The 18,564-nt window shown below is 42.5% G+C and overlaps 1 protein-coding gene across 3 annotated transcripts; it reads right to left on the bottom strand.

Annotated features, from left to right (window-relative positions):
* Positions 1-3,801: 3,801 nt before the first annotated feature.
* Positions 3,802-8,085, bottom strand: LOC108243757 (neurogenic differentiation factor 2). 3 transcript variants are annotated; one of them, XM_017429420.3, is made up of 2 exons: positions 7,578-8,085; positions 3,802-5,646 (listed from the first exon to the last, which is right to left on the bottom strand). In XM_017429420.3, the coding sequence occupies exon 2, from the start codon at positions 5,637-5,639 to the stop codon at positions 4,575-4,577; it is 1,065 nt and encodes a 354-aa protein (XP_017284909.1). In that variant the 5' UTR covers positions 5,640-5,646; positions 7,578-8,085; the 3' UTR covers positions 3,802-4,574. The 3 variants fall into 3 exon arrangements, with proteins under 3 accessions (XP_017284909.1, XP_037834440.1, XP_017284910.1); XM_037978512.1 differs by lacking the exon at positions 7,578-8,085 and adding an exon at positions 6,818-7,546; XM_017429421.3 differs by lacking the exon at positions 7,578-8,085 and adding an exon at positions 6,388-6,809.
* Between the last annotated feature and the right edge of the window lie 10,479 nt (positions 8,086-18,564).

Genomic DNA, 18,564 nt, shown 5'->3' with positions numbered 1-18,564 from the left:
AAAAAAAAAAAAAAAGGTTGGCTGAAATGTGCGCAATTGTTTCCTCTTGTGCACATGTGGAGCATTTGCGTGTGCAGGTGCCAGAGGAGTTAAGTTGCATTAAATATTTGAACACATCCCCCCCCTTCCCTCCCACACCACACACACACACACACACACATAGACTCTGCAAATTTACTCACCTCCTATTCTGCAGAATTCTCTCCATCAGATTTTTTTTCTTTTTTTGCAGAAACATTCAGTTTATTATTTTAACTCCACGTTAATTGGAATTCACACCATAGTACTTGTGACATTTTGATAATCGCACTATTGACTGTTATGTCGGACAAACACTCCTGATTTTTTCTCCCCCCCCTCTCCTCTCCTCTCCTCTCCTCTCCCTCTCTCTCTCTTACCAAGTTGAGTGAGAAAATGAGTGGGCATGAACATGATAATTTAAACAGCGAGATTCATTCACTCACTTTTTATCCTGAGTGGAGCACAGAGTGTCACTGGAAGTTTATTTATTTATTTATTTTATATATTTATTTTCTCAGAAATTCAAACTCAATGTAAATGCAACTTACTTAAATTTAATTTTTATCAGAAAACAAAATGAATCAAATAAATGAATACACGTTTGTGTCTTATCTGGGAATCTAGTTCACAAAACATCTGTGAATTAGTCGATAATTAGTATCACCTCCAATGTAACACATTATCTCATTGTCTTTTGTGTGTGTGTGTGTGTGTGTTTCTTATTTGACAGTGTTGCATATTTTTGAGACGTAATGAAGTCACACACCCGCACAGTTGTTATTTCTGGGGGAAAAAAATAAATAAATGTTCATTTTTTTTCCTGCAAAGATTCGCCATTTTTGCCAACTGATTTCAGATTTTATTCAAACTAAAGGAAAATACAGTGATTATGTTGTAGTGAGTTGGCTTCAGTGTGTGTGTGTGTGTGTGCCATCAGACTAATTTGCTGCAAGGTTAAAACATGTTAGGACGGAGACATTCCAAGGATGCAACACGCGCGTTTTTTCCCCTCATGCATGAGCTCATGTTCAACATTAGAGGAATATGCATATTCATTGGCCAAGTCCTCAAACAGCTGCTGTGTGTCTGAGTGTGTGTTTTCTTTCTTTCTTTCTTTCTTTCTTTCTTTTAGGGAAGGGCTACTCAGGATGAGCGCTCTCTCTGTATTTTTTTAAACGTCCTGGATAATGAACAGATGCTGCAGAAATTAGGAAAGAAACACGGACTCCTCCCAGCAGCGCCACTTTGGCCCGCTGAACTGCGGCGCACTCCGGGCTGTCCTCCCCGGAGCTCCTGGTGCTGCTGCTGGGGGACATTAAGGGACTTGGCACGGCTGTCCTGCGCCAGCCTGCCAGCCTCCCTCTTCCTCCCTCTCACCGGACAGAGGAGGAAGAGGAGGAAGAGGAGGTGCTGCTGGTGGGGATTTTGATAGATGCCCTCTCACATCGCTGGCTGGCTTCACTTTTTGGACCGAATCCTCTTTTTGCATTTTCTCCGCCCGTTCTTTTGCTGACGAAACCAAAAATTTAAAAAATGTACATATTAACCTAAAACTTGCATCAAAATAAATGAAATAAAGCCACTGAGCGGGCCTCAGACCTTCCTCGGAACATGGAGGGGTTGATTCCCATCAGGGACTCTCACAGGTGCCAAGTGGAACATGTTGTCCCCCACTCCATCCCCCCAATAAAAGCCTGTGTTTAACCTACAAGACTTATTTTAACAAAAAAATTAGAATAAATATCATTTTAAAAGCTCAACCAAACAGAAATATAAATGAAAATGTTCCCTCTGCATTAGCTTGCACTGCCTAAATAATAAAATTTAAAATAATTTCAAAGCAACCAAAATGTAATTTTTAACTAAATATTATTAATTAAACCTAATTGGACAAATAAATACATCAGTTTGTTTTTTTACTTCACTTCAGCTGTTCCACAATAGCATGCCTTTGTTAAATTAGTTTGTTATTTGCTTTAATTTTTCATGTTTCATTTGTTTTATTGTTTTAAATTTATCCAGAAATGCCCCTTTAAAAAAAAAAAACTCAAACAGGAAGCCACTTTTCTTCTGAAGACAGAGTCCGAGTTTTCCATCCAAAGTGAAGGAATTAAACCAGGACAAGCTGGTGGAAAAAAAGAGGTTTGAGACCGAGAATTATTTGAGTTTGATGAGCTGCAAAAAAAAAAAAATCTTCTTCTGCCTTTCCCCCTATAATAAAAGTCCGTGTTTATTTTTTTTAAGTGATCGTTTTATTTGCATAAACTCTCTAATTATTAAAAATAAAACCAGAAAGGGTCTGAGTGGAGTCGCTGCAGGGATGGAACCCAAAGCCTGAGTGAGGATTTCGTGCTGCAGAGAACCCAGGACCGGTTTTTGGAGGACATATGCGTCCCGGGGCCAGGCTGAGGACGGCTGTACCCCCCTCTGCACCTTTTCTGACTCTGCGCCTGTTTGAGCCGCAAACCCCCCAAAATCCCGCTGCCACGTCCCCCCCCCCTCCCCCCGTCCAAAGGAAAGACTGGAAAACAGATAAAGGTGGAAAGTCCAGACAGTTATTTTATGTAAAGCTGCAGCGCTCGTTTATGAACCACACCTTTCTAACAGATATTTAGCTTTTTACACTGCAGCAACATTTATGTTTTCGATTAATAAATAGGAAAAATGAAGAATTACATCCACGGCTAAATAATCATTATTGTAAGTAAACTATGAGGCATCGAAAACTGCTTTAAAATTCACTAGATTGTGTTTTTACAGGGTTTGTTTTGGCACTCTTTAGTGCATTGCTCCACACGAAGGAGAGGAAGCAAAAGGAGGTGCTAATTTTTTATTTTACACAAACTCTATGCGTGAAGTAAATAAAAAATGATCAACTTTATTTAAAATAAATAAACCTTCTGGATCAAACTGTAGGAGCAGGAGCTTCACTCGGTGCTGATCTTTCTCCTGTCATTCAAATGATAGTCCAAAAAATAATATTTATATATATGTATAAAGACCACAACTAGAGTCTTTAGATCCACCTTTCAGTTTAATTTAATTTAAATTAGTTGTAGATTCTTCAGTCCAGATCTGACATCTGTTGGATTTCTAAGGTTAAGTCCAAAAAGCAATGATACCTTTAAATTTTAAAGCTGTTTAGAGTAAAAAGAAGATTCAGTGGCATCATTTCTCTTTGTTGAGATGCTCTGTGACTCTGTTTCCTCCCTTCTGTCCTATTTAAGAAGAGGAAGGCCCAGAGGCTCCGAGCAGCTCCTGCAGGTTGTGGCAACAGGCCTGATCAGCTGCTGCACGAAGACGCCACCAACCTCTGAGAAAACAGCATTTCTTCTAAAGCTGCCTTTAAAAAAAAAACCGGAAAAAATCAAGTTGCACAATCTCTTTTCTTGTTGTTTTATTTTGACCACACAGTTGGTTGAATACAAAGTTTGAGAGACTTGAATTTATATGAAAAGAAAAAAAAAAGAAAAAAAGCTCAGTAACACAGGGTTCCCTTCATTTCCATAGGCTATTAACATTAATTACAAAAAATCCACAGTAGAACACGTGCAATAATATAATAATAATAATAATAATAATAATAATAATAATAATAATAATAATAATAATAATAATAATAAACTGATTCCGCATAGCAGATTCCAAAAAGAAATGTTTAACCAAAGTGAAAAATAAAATAAATAGAGTGCAATGGCTCAGTTACATTAATAAAAGAATAAATAAACAAATAAATAACATTGCAAAAAAATGTCTTCAGGGTTAATTGTTGGGTATTTATGTGTTTTTTTTTAATTTTTTTAGATTTTGGACTGGGCATTTTTGCCAGGTTGTTGGGTGTTAATTTGTGTGTGTGTGTGTGTGTGTGTGTGTGTGTGTGTGGACACATACAGTCCCTTCCTGGGCCCCGCTGCCTTGGGTTTTGCATAGATGCTAAACGACTCATTAACTGGCAAAAATATCCCAAAAACAGAACAAAACAAAAGCTAACATTATTTTCCGAGCTCAGTTTTATCTCAGCATCATTCTTCTTCTTTTTTCTTTTAGATTCTTCACATCTGAATATTGCATCCTTGCTTTAAATCTTACAGGGTGACATGTTTTATTTTAATCTCATTCAGAAAGCCTTTAGGTTTCAGGGCTTCTACAGCCAGAGATGCAGTGGTGTGTGTAAAAAAAAACAACAAAAAAAGTGTGTAAACTCTGACGTTCAGTCATCAGAATGCAAACAACCACCAACACAAACACAAATCACACATGAAAAATATTAACATCGTCAAAGAATCTTGTCCTGGTCTTGTTGTGATTTGTTCAGAGAGTTGTGTCACCTTCAGAGGATGGACAGCTTTTATTGCGCAAAAAAAGGATTGTGGGTAAATTGTGTTACCCTCCACTACATCCCTGACTACAGCAAAACAGATTGAACAAATTAAAGGAAAAATAAAAAAAAAACACTAATGACAACGACGAGTGAGGGGTTTCCCAGAATGCCTTTCGATCCTGGTGGGTGAAGTCCAGAAATGTGCCGTGGAGAGATTGTTGAGGACGCACGTTTAGCTGTGAAAAAACGCGTTCAGTTCGTCGTACACGGGGGCGCGCTCGTGGTGTAAGTGCATGTCGTGGTAAGGCAGGACGTTTTCAGAGTGAATGCCGCTCCGGGCCCCCGAAGAGCCAAACACCAGGTTGTGGGCCCCGGCGGGCCTGGGGCCAGGCAGGCCAGAGTAATGCATAGAGTAATGGTACCCCTTCTCGTTGTCGGGGGAGGCGGAGCCTTGGTGCTTCAGGGAAAAGTTGCCATTGATGCACAAGGGCGGACTGAGGGGCCCCTCGTACTCGGGGCTGTTGTACTCCGGGGAGCCGCTCCCCCCGTACAGGGAGTCGTAGGCCGAGCAAAAACCGTGCGTCCTCAGCGAGTTCGAGCCCGGCTGGCAGTGGGGGCTGGACAGGCGCGCGCACTGGTACGGGTAGGAATGCATGGAGAAGGAGCCGGAGCCGTACCTGCCCCCCTCCTGGCACTGCTGCTCCGTCAGGAAGTTGCGCGAGTTGAGCTGCAGGCATCCCGCCACCAGGTTGGTGGTGGGCTGGGAGAGACCCTTACACAGCGTCTGCACGTAGGACACGAGCTCGGGCCTCTTCCCGGAGCGCAGGATCTCCGACAGGGCCCAGATGTAGTTCTTTGCCAGTCGCAGTGTCTCAATTTTGGACAGTTTTTGCGTTTTGGAGTAGCAGGGCACCACTTTACGCAGATTGTCGAGCGCAGAGTTCAGGTCGTGCATGCGGGTCCGCTCCCTGGCGTTGGCCTTTATCCGCCGCATCTTGGAGCGCTCGATCCGGGCCTGGGTCATTTTGCGCTTCTTGGGGCCCCTTTTCTTGGGCCTGTCCCCCTCCGTGTCCTCCCCGTCGTCCTCCTCCTCCACCTCGTCGTCCTCGTCGTCTTCCCCGGCGTGCTCGGAGTGAGTCCGGCTGCCTCCTCTCAGGTCCGAAGCCTCCATGTCGTCCTGCGCGTCCTGCTCGTCGTCCTTCAGTTTGTGGTCCTCTCCGTCGCTGTCCTCTGCCCAGGCAGAGTACTTCTGAACCTCGGGGAGCAGCGACGGGTCACTGAAAAGCCTCGTCAACATTGTGACTCTGCAGGGACAAGAGAACAAGATCGACAATCAGACATTAAAGGGGAAGGGATGTCAAACACAGGGAGCGTCAATCTGTCGCAACGGCGCGGCAGCACCAAAATGTAAATAATTTCTCTATAAATATCTGAAATATTTGGTTCAGTACGTTTTAATTTCTATAATTAATCTATGTTTGGCCACAAAATACAAAAAGTACAAATGGAAAAAGAGGGAAATGAGCTTTCAGGGCTTTCCGCTGCTTTGCAGTTAGACGGATACCCGTTTAATTCCCTGCTGTCATCCGCGTGCCCTGTCGCGTCCTCTCGCAGCGGGTCCCAGTGGCAGGGGCCACATTACAGGTCCCATGGGGCCCCCCACTTTCACTCCTCCTGACGCCCATATACTCTTTTGGCTGCATTCCAGCACTATTCATCCACAGCGCGCACCTCCTCTCAGACTAGGCAAAGAAGGAGGGGATTTTATTTATCTGACTAGAACTCCGTTTTCATTTGGGTTGTGAAACGGCTCTGAAAAGCAAATATTCTTGACAGAAAAGCGCTTCTCCTCACAAAAAATACAAGTTTTCTGTATTTTGCCTAATCTCAGTAATACTAATAAACATGTAATTTGTCTATTTGTTTAAGAAAAAGCCCCAAAATACGAAAATCCAAGCTATTTCTTGAACATTATTATAAAATAATTGAATCCTTCTACCACGAGAATAGCAGATAGTATCCCAATATAAAAAAAGAGACTGAACCTTGACAGATCCTCTCCTCTTATTCTTACAGCAGCGGCAGCAGAAAGTCTGGCAGCTCGCGCGAAGGTAGGCTCTGATGGTTGCTTAATTAACTCTGGGGGGTGTGCCAGGGGCAAAATCTAGTTTTTAAACCTCAGGATCGGGAGGTTTGCGCAATTAAAAGGAGGGGAGGGTAAAAAAGACCCTCGCGACATCAATTAACAAATCATGCAGCTTACATGAAATAGATTTTACAGATAATTCTGTATGCAAGAGCGCGTGACTCCAAAGCCCCTTTTAGTCAATGGCTACAAATGGAAATCACTTGTATCCTTTTAGATCTCGTTAAAAATGAATTATTATAATAAAAAAACTCGGTCCTGTGTTGTGGCGTGGGAGATAAAAACGGACAAACGGGGATAAATCACGCGGCGCTGTGGCGCTGTCCCACCCTTTCATTTCCTCCGACACCGAACAAATCATCGATAAAAAAAGATCAATAAATCTTCAGCTGAGCTCGAGGACGTCCTTGGTTGGGACCTCTGAGCCGATCCAAACACCTCCCCCGGAAAATTCTCATCAGTCTCCGTGGTTGTCTTTTGTTTGTCAGCCCGCCGCGCCGCGGTCCGAGCGCAGGAATCTACATCAAATCAGTGTCCAGCAGGGCTCTATTTACAGCCCGAGCGCTGCTATCAGGGGCTGCTCTCCAAATCCTCGGGACTGCGCTCCTGTAAGAGATCCAAGAGGGGTGAAACTGACGTGCCTTTTCGATTTGAGTTCTTTAATCTGGGAGTTGATAGTCCAGGCAGCTCTGGATGTCAGAAGTTGAAGGACAAGCGCGACGAGAAAAAAAAGGGGGGCGAGGAGCTGCAGCGCACCCAATAAAACAGAGAAATGACACACTGGATTCAACGCGTGCCATCTTCATCTTATCTATCCCAAAGTCGCTGCATCGCGAGGAGAGATGTGACAGAACAAAGTGACACACAGAAGGTGATAATCCAAATGGATCCGCGCCAAAAGATGCTAGAAATTACAAACGAAACGTGTGATTTAAATCATCCAAATACATCGTTTAAACTCTATCAGAACAATGTGCAAACCAGCTATTAAAACACTACTTTTAATCCGGTAATTGGATTAATTTATCCTCCATTTTGAACGACAACTTCAACATGCCAGATTTTTTTTTTCAAACTGTTCCAACTTACCTCTGCTCGCGCTCTTCACAGCGGATTGGAGGCGGAAGAAATAGGGAAGAAGAAGAAGAAGAGAGGGAAAAAAAACCCACGCGCTTTACTTTCAGACCATCTTTGTGGACGCACGAGCGAGCGAACCTGCGCTCCTTCTCAGCGCACAGGTGCAGGGAGCGCGCGGCTGGCTTTCAGTGGTGCTGATGCTGCGTTCAGTGGTCCTCCTCTCCCGGCACGCTCACTTCAATATCCGGAGCTTGTGCGTCTTGGCGCGTTTGCGTGTGTATTTGCGTGAGGGTGTATGTGTATGAGTGTAGATGCGTGTGTGTGAGTGTGTGTGGAGGTGTGTGTGTATGTGTGTGTATGTCAGTGCGCGTATGGACACCGTGAGCTACCGGGGACGGGGTTACATACCAGCTAAGGCTGTGATGCCAGCGCCCATATGGCTGGCACGTCACCGGCAAGAGCCATCACATGAGAGCCCGGTGATTGACATGCGCCCGCATTCGGAGAGATTTGCCCTCCCGGGGGAAGAGAGAGACACAGAGAGAAAGAAGGAAGGGGGAGAGAGAGGAAGAGGAGGAGGAGGAGATGGTGGTGGTGGTGGAGGAGGAGGGCTTCGCCATCTGTCACCGCGGTAGCGCTCACACAGCCAGAAAAAAAGGAGGAAAAACAGAAGAGAGAGGGAGAAAATAAAATGGAGGAACAACAAAACTCATCAGCGTTGACCTGTGCTGCTGCCTCGAGACATGCAGGCCACTTTTTTTTAACCGAAACGTCTAATTCACCTGTCAAACGCTCGCGTTAATAGCCAATAAATATCATCATATTACAGCAATGTCATAAAGACTGGTAAAAAAAAATCATAAAGTAAAGAAATAAGATCCCCACATTTTTTTCTCGTGCTTAATGTGCCCTTAAATTAAAAAAAATGTAAGCTGCCAACCACTACTCCTGTTTGTTTACCTCCTGAAAACAGCAGAAGTGACTGAAAATAGGTCATCTATGTTGACGTCCATGTTTAGGATGGACAAGTCTGACAATTCTGATGGATTCTTAGTATTTATGCACAGATCTGCCGAGTAAAATAAGCACATAAAAGTGCTTTGTTTACACTGAATGCATACCCACATTTCAATGTTTCATATCAATATATCTGGAGTAACCTTTTTAAAACTGCACCATTTGATATATTTCACACACTGAGTTTATTTAATTAATTTAATGTGTTTATTTAATGTTACAATGAACATTCAACTGAGAAGTTTATTTAATTAGTTAATGTAATGAGATGAATGCTTGTAACGCTGCTGGATCTTTTTAATCTATCTATCTATCTATCTATCTATCTATCTATCTATCTATCTATCTATCTATCTATCTATCTATCTATCTATCTATCTATCTATCTATCTATCTATCTATCTATCTATCTATCTATCTATCTATCTATCTATCTATCTATCTATCTATCTATCTATCTATCTGTTGAATTAGAGCTACTAATAGGTGAAAAAAAAACTTAGACAATTATAGCTTGAAATTGTACTAGCTAGCTGGTGCTAATCGCTGGTAGCTTCAGCAAACGAAAGCCATTCATAAATAAATTAATAAAGCTAACCAGGCTAACGTTATAACTGTTTTTACCCTCTTATCTCTGCTTATTACATCCTAAAGCAAAGGTCCAGTTTGGTCAACTTCTGGACTGTGAAGAATGACTCCGATGACTGGGTCAAACTTTTTGGCCCAGTATTTAGTCAAACCAACAGCTTTAACTCAGCAGTTGAGTTATTAAGACAACCCAGCAGTTTTTAGTGTGTAGAAGTTTTCAATGTGGGAAAAATCATTCAACAAAGCTGGATTATAACATTTCCACCTATTTACTCAAAGAAACAGTGGGCAAACTGGTGATTTGATTCCGCCTCCGCCACATCTTTGGTTCCTTCATGCCTGAGTGGGGGCAGAGGGGGGGATGGGGATGCATTATAAGTGCATTAAGGCCAGCGGAACAGAAGGCATATTGTTTATTTATTTACCTAATTGGATCAAATTATGCCTTCATGTATTCAGAGGAACCAAAACCAATTGTGATTTGTTCAGACTCTTGCGGGGCCCAACACTGGCTGCGGCTGACCCACTTGCCAGAAATGAATCTGATTAAAATATTACATATAGGCGAGCGGTTTGTGTGTGAGGATCAAATGTTTCGCCGAGAGCTGCTGCTTGTGTTTGCTGCGAGGCTGAGTGAATGGAAGCAGTGAGAGCCTGAGACCCAGGTGTGCAGGTCCACTAGGGATGTATGAAAAATGAGGAGGAAGAGGAGGGGGCGTGTGTGTGCTGGTGGATGACAGGGAATTGATGCTGGTTGGAGCTGGCAGAGGTGCCCAGGATTAAGGAGGAGGCATGTTGGCACACGAGTGGTGGAGGTGCGAGGATTCCTCGCCGTCCTGGTGCCCTGCAGTATGTCTGATCTGCTGCATTGTCTCCGTCCCAGCTAGGAGATCTCTCTATTTAGGAGGCATTATTGAAGTTAATGTGGAAGAAATGAGCTTGATGACCACACAGTCCAAGTTGGCACAAAGAGACCCACCGGGCTGAGAGAACAGGGACCTAGAGGATGAGAAATAGCTGATGGCTCATCATGTCCTTGGTCCTGAGTCGCTCCTGTATCTCCTCCTCAGACACAACCCGGGAATTGGTTTGGAGGTTATAGGGTCATCCATTGGGTCACGGCAGCTGTGGTACGGGAGCAGAGTTGCTGCACGTTCGCTAATGTGTCTCATCCCCCCTGTGGAATTAGGGGGATGATAACCTGGCTCTACCCCAGACCACGGCGGTGTGATTGTGTCAGCATGTGAGTGTGCAGAGGGGCATCGAGCATCATTATCAGCCAAATTCATGCCTTCTCCGTCCTCGGCTGCTCTGTGGAGGGGGCTGGTCAGAGAGGTGTGGGCAGCGGCGCAGCGCAGAGCCATTCTCAACAAGTCCCAGACAACCTTCAGGTCACCTTGCCAAAACAAATGCTAAATGTCAACAGCTCGAGTTTAGCCGATGGTGGGGCTCAAAGCAACTCCAATCAGGAAGACTTTGATCTGATATTAAAACGCCAGAGGAGAGAGCTTGTTGGGATTTATGGCATTTTAGAATCACTTTGCATCCGGTTTGTGTGTGGATTAGTCAAAGCAAAGACCACCTGCTGTGCTTTTTAATGCACTGCAATCAAAATGCAAAACTGGAGCTCTTTCCCTTTAAGATATCATATATCTCCATCACTCCTCTTCCTCTGTGTGTAAATGACATCCAATAGCCTTTCAAAGTCGTCAAGCCACACCTCCACACCTTTGTCACCCCCCCCTCCTCTCCCTCCTCCCCCCTGAGTCCTTTTCTTGCTGTCAGACACGAGAGGTGATGACCTGCACTTCACTTGTCTTTCTGAAAGAGGTGCAAACTTCTGCCGGCTTAAATATGAGATATGGCACAAACACACACACATACACAAAAGGACCCCCCCAGCACACACACACACACACCAACCCCCCCGACACACACCCTTCCTCCTCACACCAGATTCCTGGACCCCATCTGCACTCTCCTCTCTCCAGCCCCCTAATTGCATATGCACAAATGCAAATGCCTATTAATTAATTACTTGACTAATTAGTGCAGTGGTATTTTAGGGCGATAAATCAAGTGGAGATGGGGGGGTGGGGGGTGCAAGGACGGCGGCTGGGGGCAGGAGGAGGGCGGTGCTTCACCAGAGGGGACTGTTCCTGTACCGTACAAATCCAGCGAGGAGGATCTGCAACAATCAGAGCCTCTGAAGTGAGACACTGGAGAAAAAATGCTGAGAGGTGAATGGAAGAGGAGAAATTAAGGCTGAGAAGTGACCTCCGCTCCTCCAACTGTGCTGTTTCCTGGCACGCGGCCAAGCCTGGATGCTCATTGCACCTACTTCCACAAAGAAGACAACAAAAGCATCTCAGACGACATCCACTGATACATATTTATGCTCATACTGTAAACCTTGTATAATAGTTCAACGAGCAGAACAGTTGGCATTGTTTAGGCGAAGATACTGATGTGATAATTATGGCATCTGCGACTGGAAGGTGAATAAATCTGGCAACCTCTGTAAACTGTGTGTATGTGTGTGTGTGTCTGTAGGTGTGCCAGGCCCCCACCATAGGCACCCATGGAGATCTCCGGACTGAAATATTCATTCTCGTTTTCTCGCCCAGACAGTGTGGTCCTAATTGCAGCATCAGAAAGCTCCGCCTCTCCCTCTCGTCTGGCTTGGCTGCAGCAAAGACAAACCTCATCTGGGAGCTGGATGCTTCTGTAAGTAAGTGTGTGCATGCCTCTCTCTGTGTGTGTGTGTGTGTGTGTGTGCAAATGTGCTGGCTGTCTCCTTCCTCACTTTTCTTGCTCATTCACAAATGCAGAAAGCAACAATTCAAGTTCAGTCTCAAATTCTTTCATTTTAATTCATTACATGTCCATTTATTCCCCGGTATTTCAGCTCTCCTGCCTGCCTCAGTCAGTCACCCCGCCTGTGACAGAGTTCCTGTCGATCTCTCCGTCAACATGTCTATCTGTCGATCTGTCTGTCCACAGGGTGAGGGTTTCATTAGTTCCCGTGCCAACCCTGCCCCTCGCCTGGCCAAGCTGAACCATCTTGTGGGATTTTTGGCTTTTAATTATAGTAAGAGAGGATTAATTATGGCAGTGGAAACAAGGGGCCATGCATTATTGATGCTATGAGTGAAGGGCTGGAGGGGGTAGAGGGTGCTAATTAAATCACTGCCCTACTGCCATGTCCTCCTCAATCGCTCTGTCTTCACCATGTCTTCCACCTGCTACATCTTCAACACCCTGTCATACTTTATTGCTCAGCCTACTTATATAAACACATGCTGCCAGTCTCTCGTGGCTTTCCCTGAGCTGAAACTCATTAAAGTCTCCACATTAAAGATGGACATTTATTAGAGCTGTATCTTATCAAATACCTCCGTTCAGCTTCATGTTTCCTGCATGTTGCTAAAAATGATCTTTATGTTTGGACTGGTTTGCAGTCTCCCACATCCTTCTGCGAGTAATTAACCCATCTTTTTGAGCGTTCCTATTTGCGACAAAAGTTACATTTGCTTTTATTCTCAGCAAGCATTTCAGTTTCAGCTGCAGCCTCCTTTTGAGAAGTCCTTCTCAAGATAAGAGTGAGCTTTTTTAAAAGAACCAAATGTAACCAAACACTGCCATCTATTGGTAGTTGTTAAAAAATGTAATTTTTTTTTCCTCCATAGAATTATTGTTTTTGTGGTATCTTCTGTTGGGAAGTAAAGGACACGATCATTACAACAACTCAACTTATTGTAGCTATCCTTTTTTGTTTAAATGTAGTTAAATACTTCAAATAACATTTTTAAATATACTGTGTGTACAGAAAAACTTTAAAGAAGATGTGCCTAAGTTAGATTTCCACCAAAATTCTCCATGTTGTACATAAGTACTTAACTGACTGATCCATCCATCCATCCATCCATCCATCCATCCATCCATCCATCCATCCATCCATCCATCCATCCATCCATCCATCCATCCATCCATCCATCCATCCATCCATCCATCCATCCATCCATCCATCCATCCATCCATCCATCCATCCATTCTCCAGCTCCTCCAGGTGGATTCCAAGTTGTTCCCAGGTCAGAGTGGATACATGATCCCTCCGGTGAGTTCTGGTTCTGCCCCAGGGTCTCCTTCCAGTGGGACATGCACAGAAAACCATCAACAAGAAGCTTCCAGGAGGCATCCTGATCAGATGCTCAAACCACCTCAATTGGCTCCTTTCGACACGGAGGAGTAGCGGCTCTAATCCAAGCTCCTCGTCGTATTTCTAAGGCTGACTTAGAATAACAGGTTGTTTGCAACGAACTTTAACAAATTTAAACACATATTTGCATTTTATTCATGAATACTTTTGTCCCCCATAAATATCAGTCAGATTTTTAAAAATAATTTTTTATTACTTGAGTCTTAAACTGACATTTTTGCCATGTATTTTTTTCTCTTATTGTGCTTGTGATTGTATTTCTAATTCCTCAGACTATGTTGGGCTTTTGTGTCCAGTTCTAGATCTAGGCACTGGTTCCTGATAGCTTGTCGGATTTATTGGTGGTTGGTGCTCTTCCTTCGGCCATAACTTTTCCCTCACGGAGAGCGGTGGGAGGAAAAAAGTATTCAATCTGAAACAAATCAACCCTCTTTAAAATGAAAGGTCTAGCTTTTCCTTATGGAAATGTATAACGAGCCAACATTCATGCCAAAATTTTTAACTTAGACTATCTTATGTTGAGAAATGAGTTGTAGCTGTTTTGGTCACACTCAGAGTAGGTACCACATCAAATCTGAGCTCAATATCCATCAAATTGACCAAGTTACAGCCATTCTTATGTTGGGTTATATCAATCAGCTTTGGGGTCCATCTGGAATGGGTTTGACTCTAAAAGTTAATCATTTGTAGAAATACAATTAATGATTATATTCTAAGAGTTTCATTAAAACTCTGCAGCGGGCTATAATAATAACAATAATTCAGCAGTTAAAAAGTGTGCACATTCAGGACAACTGTGAGAAAGGGAAGTAACTTGTAATTACAGCAGTTGACCAGCAGATGGCGCAAATGTACAATGAATCAGACAAACAGTTGGAGGTGCACCTTCTCCCAGGTGTGCCTGACTGAGGCTCTCCATGTCAACACGATCTGATTCTTGTGTGATGCTTTTTTACATCATTGTATGGGAGTGGGGGGCGTGAGGGGGGTCATGTGTCAAGCTCTGCGTCTCTGGTCTTCTACCACCTGCTTTTTGGGCACAAAGCTTCTTTCTGATCCTGATTAAATGAATTGCTAACCTCTGACAGAAGCTTTTGTCCCTAAAAATCCTCAGCTTATTACTGAAAGAAGGCTCAGTTGGTAAAGACAATTATTTGCTGATATAATATGCTGGTTTTCATTTATTTAGTTCAGATTTTAATCTTTACTGCAGCTCAGGTGTCATATGTGAAAGGTGAATTACTTTGAAACTCTCGCTGCACTGACTAGTTGAAGATGCCCCGTTCAGGAGAAGATAGAATGGAATTACATGTCTTTTTTTCCCCCAATCTGTCTTTGGAGCCGGCTTGGTGCGTCTCCGGTGTCTGTGTGTGTGTCCGTGCGTGACTGTACACGTCCAGCATTTCGTACAGCTCGTCTCTGTTTTCAGGCTCGCTGCTCTGAGACTCTGGAGTGTGATCTATCTTCAGCAGGTTTTTTTCCTTTCGCCGCTGCCAAAACAGTGATTTGATGGCAGGCCTTCAACAAAACGTTTAAACACAGAGCGGCTCGGTAAAAATAGAGGTGGAATCATATATCTGCAAATAGGGAGCCTCACAAGAGCAATAAGTGACGTGTATTATTCAGAAACACAGCAAAACAATCTCACCAAACAGAAAAATGGTTCTAACTCCATCATTTTTATAGATATTGAGCTAAAATTCAGCGTGTTAGTGGCTGAGACTGATCCCCACCTTGTACAACATTTGGGTTTAAAACTCTGGTCAGCTCTCTTTGTCTGTTAGCAAAACATCTCATGAACAACTTGATGTTTTTTATTAAAATTTTCAGGCAATTATGGTTGGATTTACATCTAAAACTAATTAACTTTTGGAGCCAATCCAATTCAAGACCTCTGAAAACACAAAAAAATGACTGTAATTCGACCAGTTTTACCAAAACTGGGCTAAAATTTGGTGAGGTAGTAGCTGAGAGGCATTCACGACACATTATTCAAGAGCTTTACACAAGATCCCTCCTTAAAACTTTAGCTTTAAAGGTGGCGGGAGATATGCATTTCTTCAAAGAAGGCTAGGCCTTTAATCACATACCAGCATTGCCTAAATATAACAGATTAAATATTAACAAATCAACACAAAAATCAATATTTCAAATATTTTATCAAGATCAGCTATTCAATGTATATTTTACTCATTTAGTTTCTAATTAGAGCAGTCTGTGCTTGTCAGTGTGTCAGTATTACGTGTTAATTTTGTTAATTTGACAGACGGTTCGGGGATTTTACGGCGCCTGGCTGCTCTGACATGTTTGTGCAATAGATTTGAAAGCTTACCTGACAATCTCTCCCTCTCTAATAATCCACGGGGGTGTCTCGTTTTGCAACACTTTTTTCCTGCATCCTGTTTGTCGTCGTTTCAGAGAGCAGATGAGGACAAACTGACGGCGCAGAATATGTGTATGAATGTCAGATGAATAAAGAAAAAGTTTTCCTGGAGGCCCATATCTGATTGGTTTTGTGTCGCCGTCAACACAAACTTCAACCTCTAGGAGATCACATGAGTCTGACCCTGTCAGCTTTCATCATGACATAACCTTAATTTAAAAGTTTGGCATAAAAGGCGATGGGTGATATGCATTCCTTTAATGAATGCTAGGCTGTATCAAAAAAGTAAAACCACTTATCTGATGTTTACTCTGAGAGATCTGTACTCGTTTGTTCCACGTTCTCTTCTTTATCTTGACTTGTTCTGCCTGGATTTACTCACTGAAGTAGAAGAACAAACTCTAAAGTCCAGTTTTAATTAGATTCCCGAAGCCGAAAATAAATTACATCAGTCTGTTTGATTAAGCAAAAAGGTGCAAACACGTATTTTTAAAACGAACAAGAGATTGAGAACAGGAAGAGAGGCGTAAAATACTTTCAACATCCAAATACATGAAATAAAAGTGAGGTTTTTTTTACATTACTTTTAATAAATTCAACATTTACATTATTTATTTATTTATTTTGAGAAACATGTAAAGATTTTAGCCTTAAAGCTAAGATGAGAACAGGAACAAGGCATGAGTTTGAGACCTGATGTCACATTTTGTATCTATATTTATGGCAAACATTCTCTGAAAAACATCTCACAATTTGTTCATATTGTCCCTAACATCACCTTCACCTCTAGAAATCTTGGAAATAACCCTTTAATCTGTTACAGATCTTGACCAAAAACAATGGACAGCGGAGAGTGGGCGTTTGTGTAGGAAACACTGTGACAAAGGGTTCAAAATAAGCTGTCCAGAAGGAGAAAATATCCCCATAAATACAATCCGCGTGCATACTTCCTGTCAGGTTTAATTTCAAGAAACGCAAAGAACGTAAAAAGTGCTCGGCGCAGATTAACTGTTTCATTCCTCTCTGGACAAGCGGTGAACAGAAGGAGCAGAGATCAGAAGTTAAATCAAAAATAGAAATATGGATCTCAGAATGCAATCTGAAGGTGATGTTTGGGAGGCGTGCTTCCAAATAAAACAAAGCTGGGAGTTGTTTTCAACGAGCAGAGCCGTAAAAACTGATAAAAGTCAAAAACACTCACATTAATAATCTGAGAGAGAAAGGACGCCTTAATAAATCTGATTACCATAAAAAAGGCTCTTCATCATGTGTTCATCTGCCAGCCTTTTTAAATAACAAAACACTTCATCATCATTCGGCCAAAACGAGTCAATCTGTGGTTTTATTTAAAACTGGAATGCTGCAGTTTCAGAGAGCTGAACTTTAACACAAAACATTGCACAATTCTTTCTGATCACGCTACAAGTTGTGCAAGAAATCTAATCGCAGAGTGACAGAAAATGATTCATTTAACTTTTGAAGCATTCAGTAATCTGTTGTTTTATTCTTTTAAACTGGCATGTATCAAAAGTTTGATAAATAATGCTCCAACCTGTGGAACAAACACTCAGATTATGCTTTATGCTCAGCGCTGTAGATGGCGGATCCAGTCCCAGAACATCACATCTACCTTGACCTTCTATATTCTGCCCACAGAGCCCCTCCAGCCACCTCCACTCCTCCTCCGCTGCTGTCACCAAAGCTTTCTTCTTCGTTCCAGCCCAAGTCGAAACTCAACTCTGCCCCCCGGCTGAATTTACAGTCCTGCACTGTCCAAATCCCTCTGCCACGTGAGTCAAATCACTTTCCCTTCTTTGTACAAATAGTAGCTTTTAAATAAATATATATATCGCTTTTCCATCTTGAAGTCAGAACCTAATGCATAACAAACTCGACTCTTTTCTGGTGTTTATCGTGTGAATGCCCTTTCAGTTTTTATTTTCCTGTGTGTGCTACTTTAATCATTCATGCATCCAAAATGTTCAGGTTGATCAGGGATAGTGTGCTATGACTTTAAGTGTTTGTAACTTTTATATTTATTTAATTAATCAAAAAATTATTTACAAAAAATGTCACAGTGATCGCGTCAATTTCTTCATAAACATTGTTCTCTGAAATCTGTTTTTTCTTGGTCTACTTCTTTTTCAGCTTTGAGCCACTGTCTCGCTAATTTTAGCTTTCAGCTGCTGCTTTTGCTAATTTTAGCTTCTAGCTAGAGTTTCGTTAATTATAGCTTTCAGATATGGTTTTGCTACATTTAGCTTTTTGCAGTTTTGCTGTTTTTAGCAACAGCTCTGCTGTTCTTATCTTTTAGTTGCCGTTTTAGCTGATTTTATCTTCTCTGCTTGTTTTATCAAGTAATTTATCAACAAAAGGGGTTTTTCAGCACCTTGTTTTCACACTGCATTTTTGCAGAAATTGTACTTTCTATAGGTTACTTTTCTGGCATTTCTTCGTGTCAGTGATTGGTCTTTCTCTTACAGCATCATGTGCATCAACAGCTTTAAAGTAACTTCAGCTGCTGTGTATTTCCTCTGCACCATCCTCCTCCTGTTTATCTGTCTTTGCCCCCTCCCCCTACAAGCATAAATCTCTCATTCACAAATAGAGGCCAAAAGAGGCTCAGCTGATGTGATGAGATTATAATTTTTCCCCCCTCCTTACAAATCAGCCTCAGCTCAGATAAAAACACAGCAGCTCCTCCTCCATCCCCCCTTTTTAAAACTCTCTCCTCCCTGTTTACTCTGACTCCTCCCCTTCCACTGATGTCTCCGCCTTCTTTATGCAGCTGG

Source organism: Kryptolebias marmoratus, linkage group LG12 (assembly GCF_001649575.2).
Source record: "Kryptolebias marmoratus isolate JLee-2015 linkage group LG12, ASM164957v2, whole genome shotgun sequence".
Taxonomy (NCBI): domain Eukaryota; kingdom Metazoa; phylum Chordata; class Actinopteri; order Cyprinodontiformes; family Rivulidae; genus Kryptolebias; species Kryptolebias marmoratus.
The sequence above is the reverse complement of the archived record's forward strand: the minus strand, read 5'-3'. Positions and strand labels throughout refer to the sequence as shown.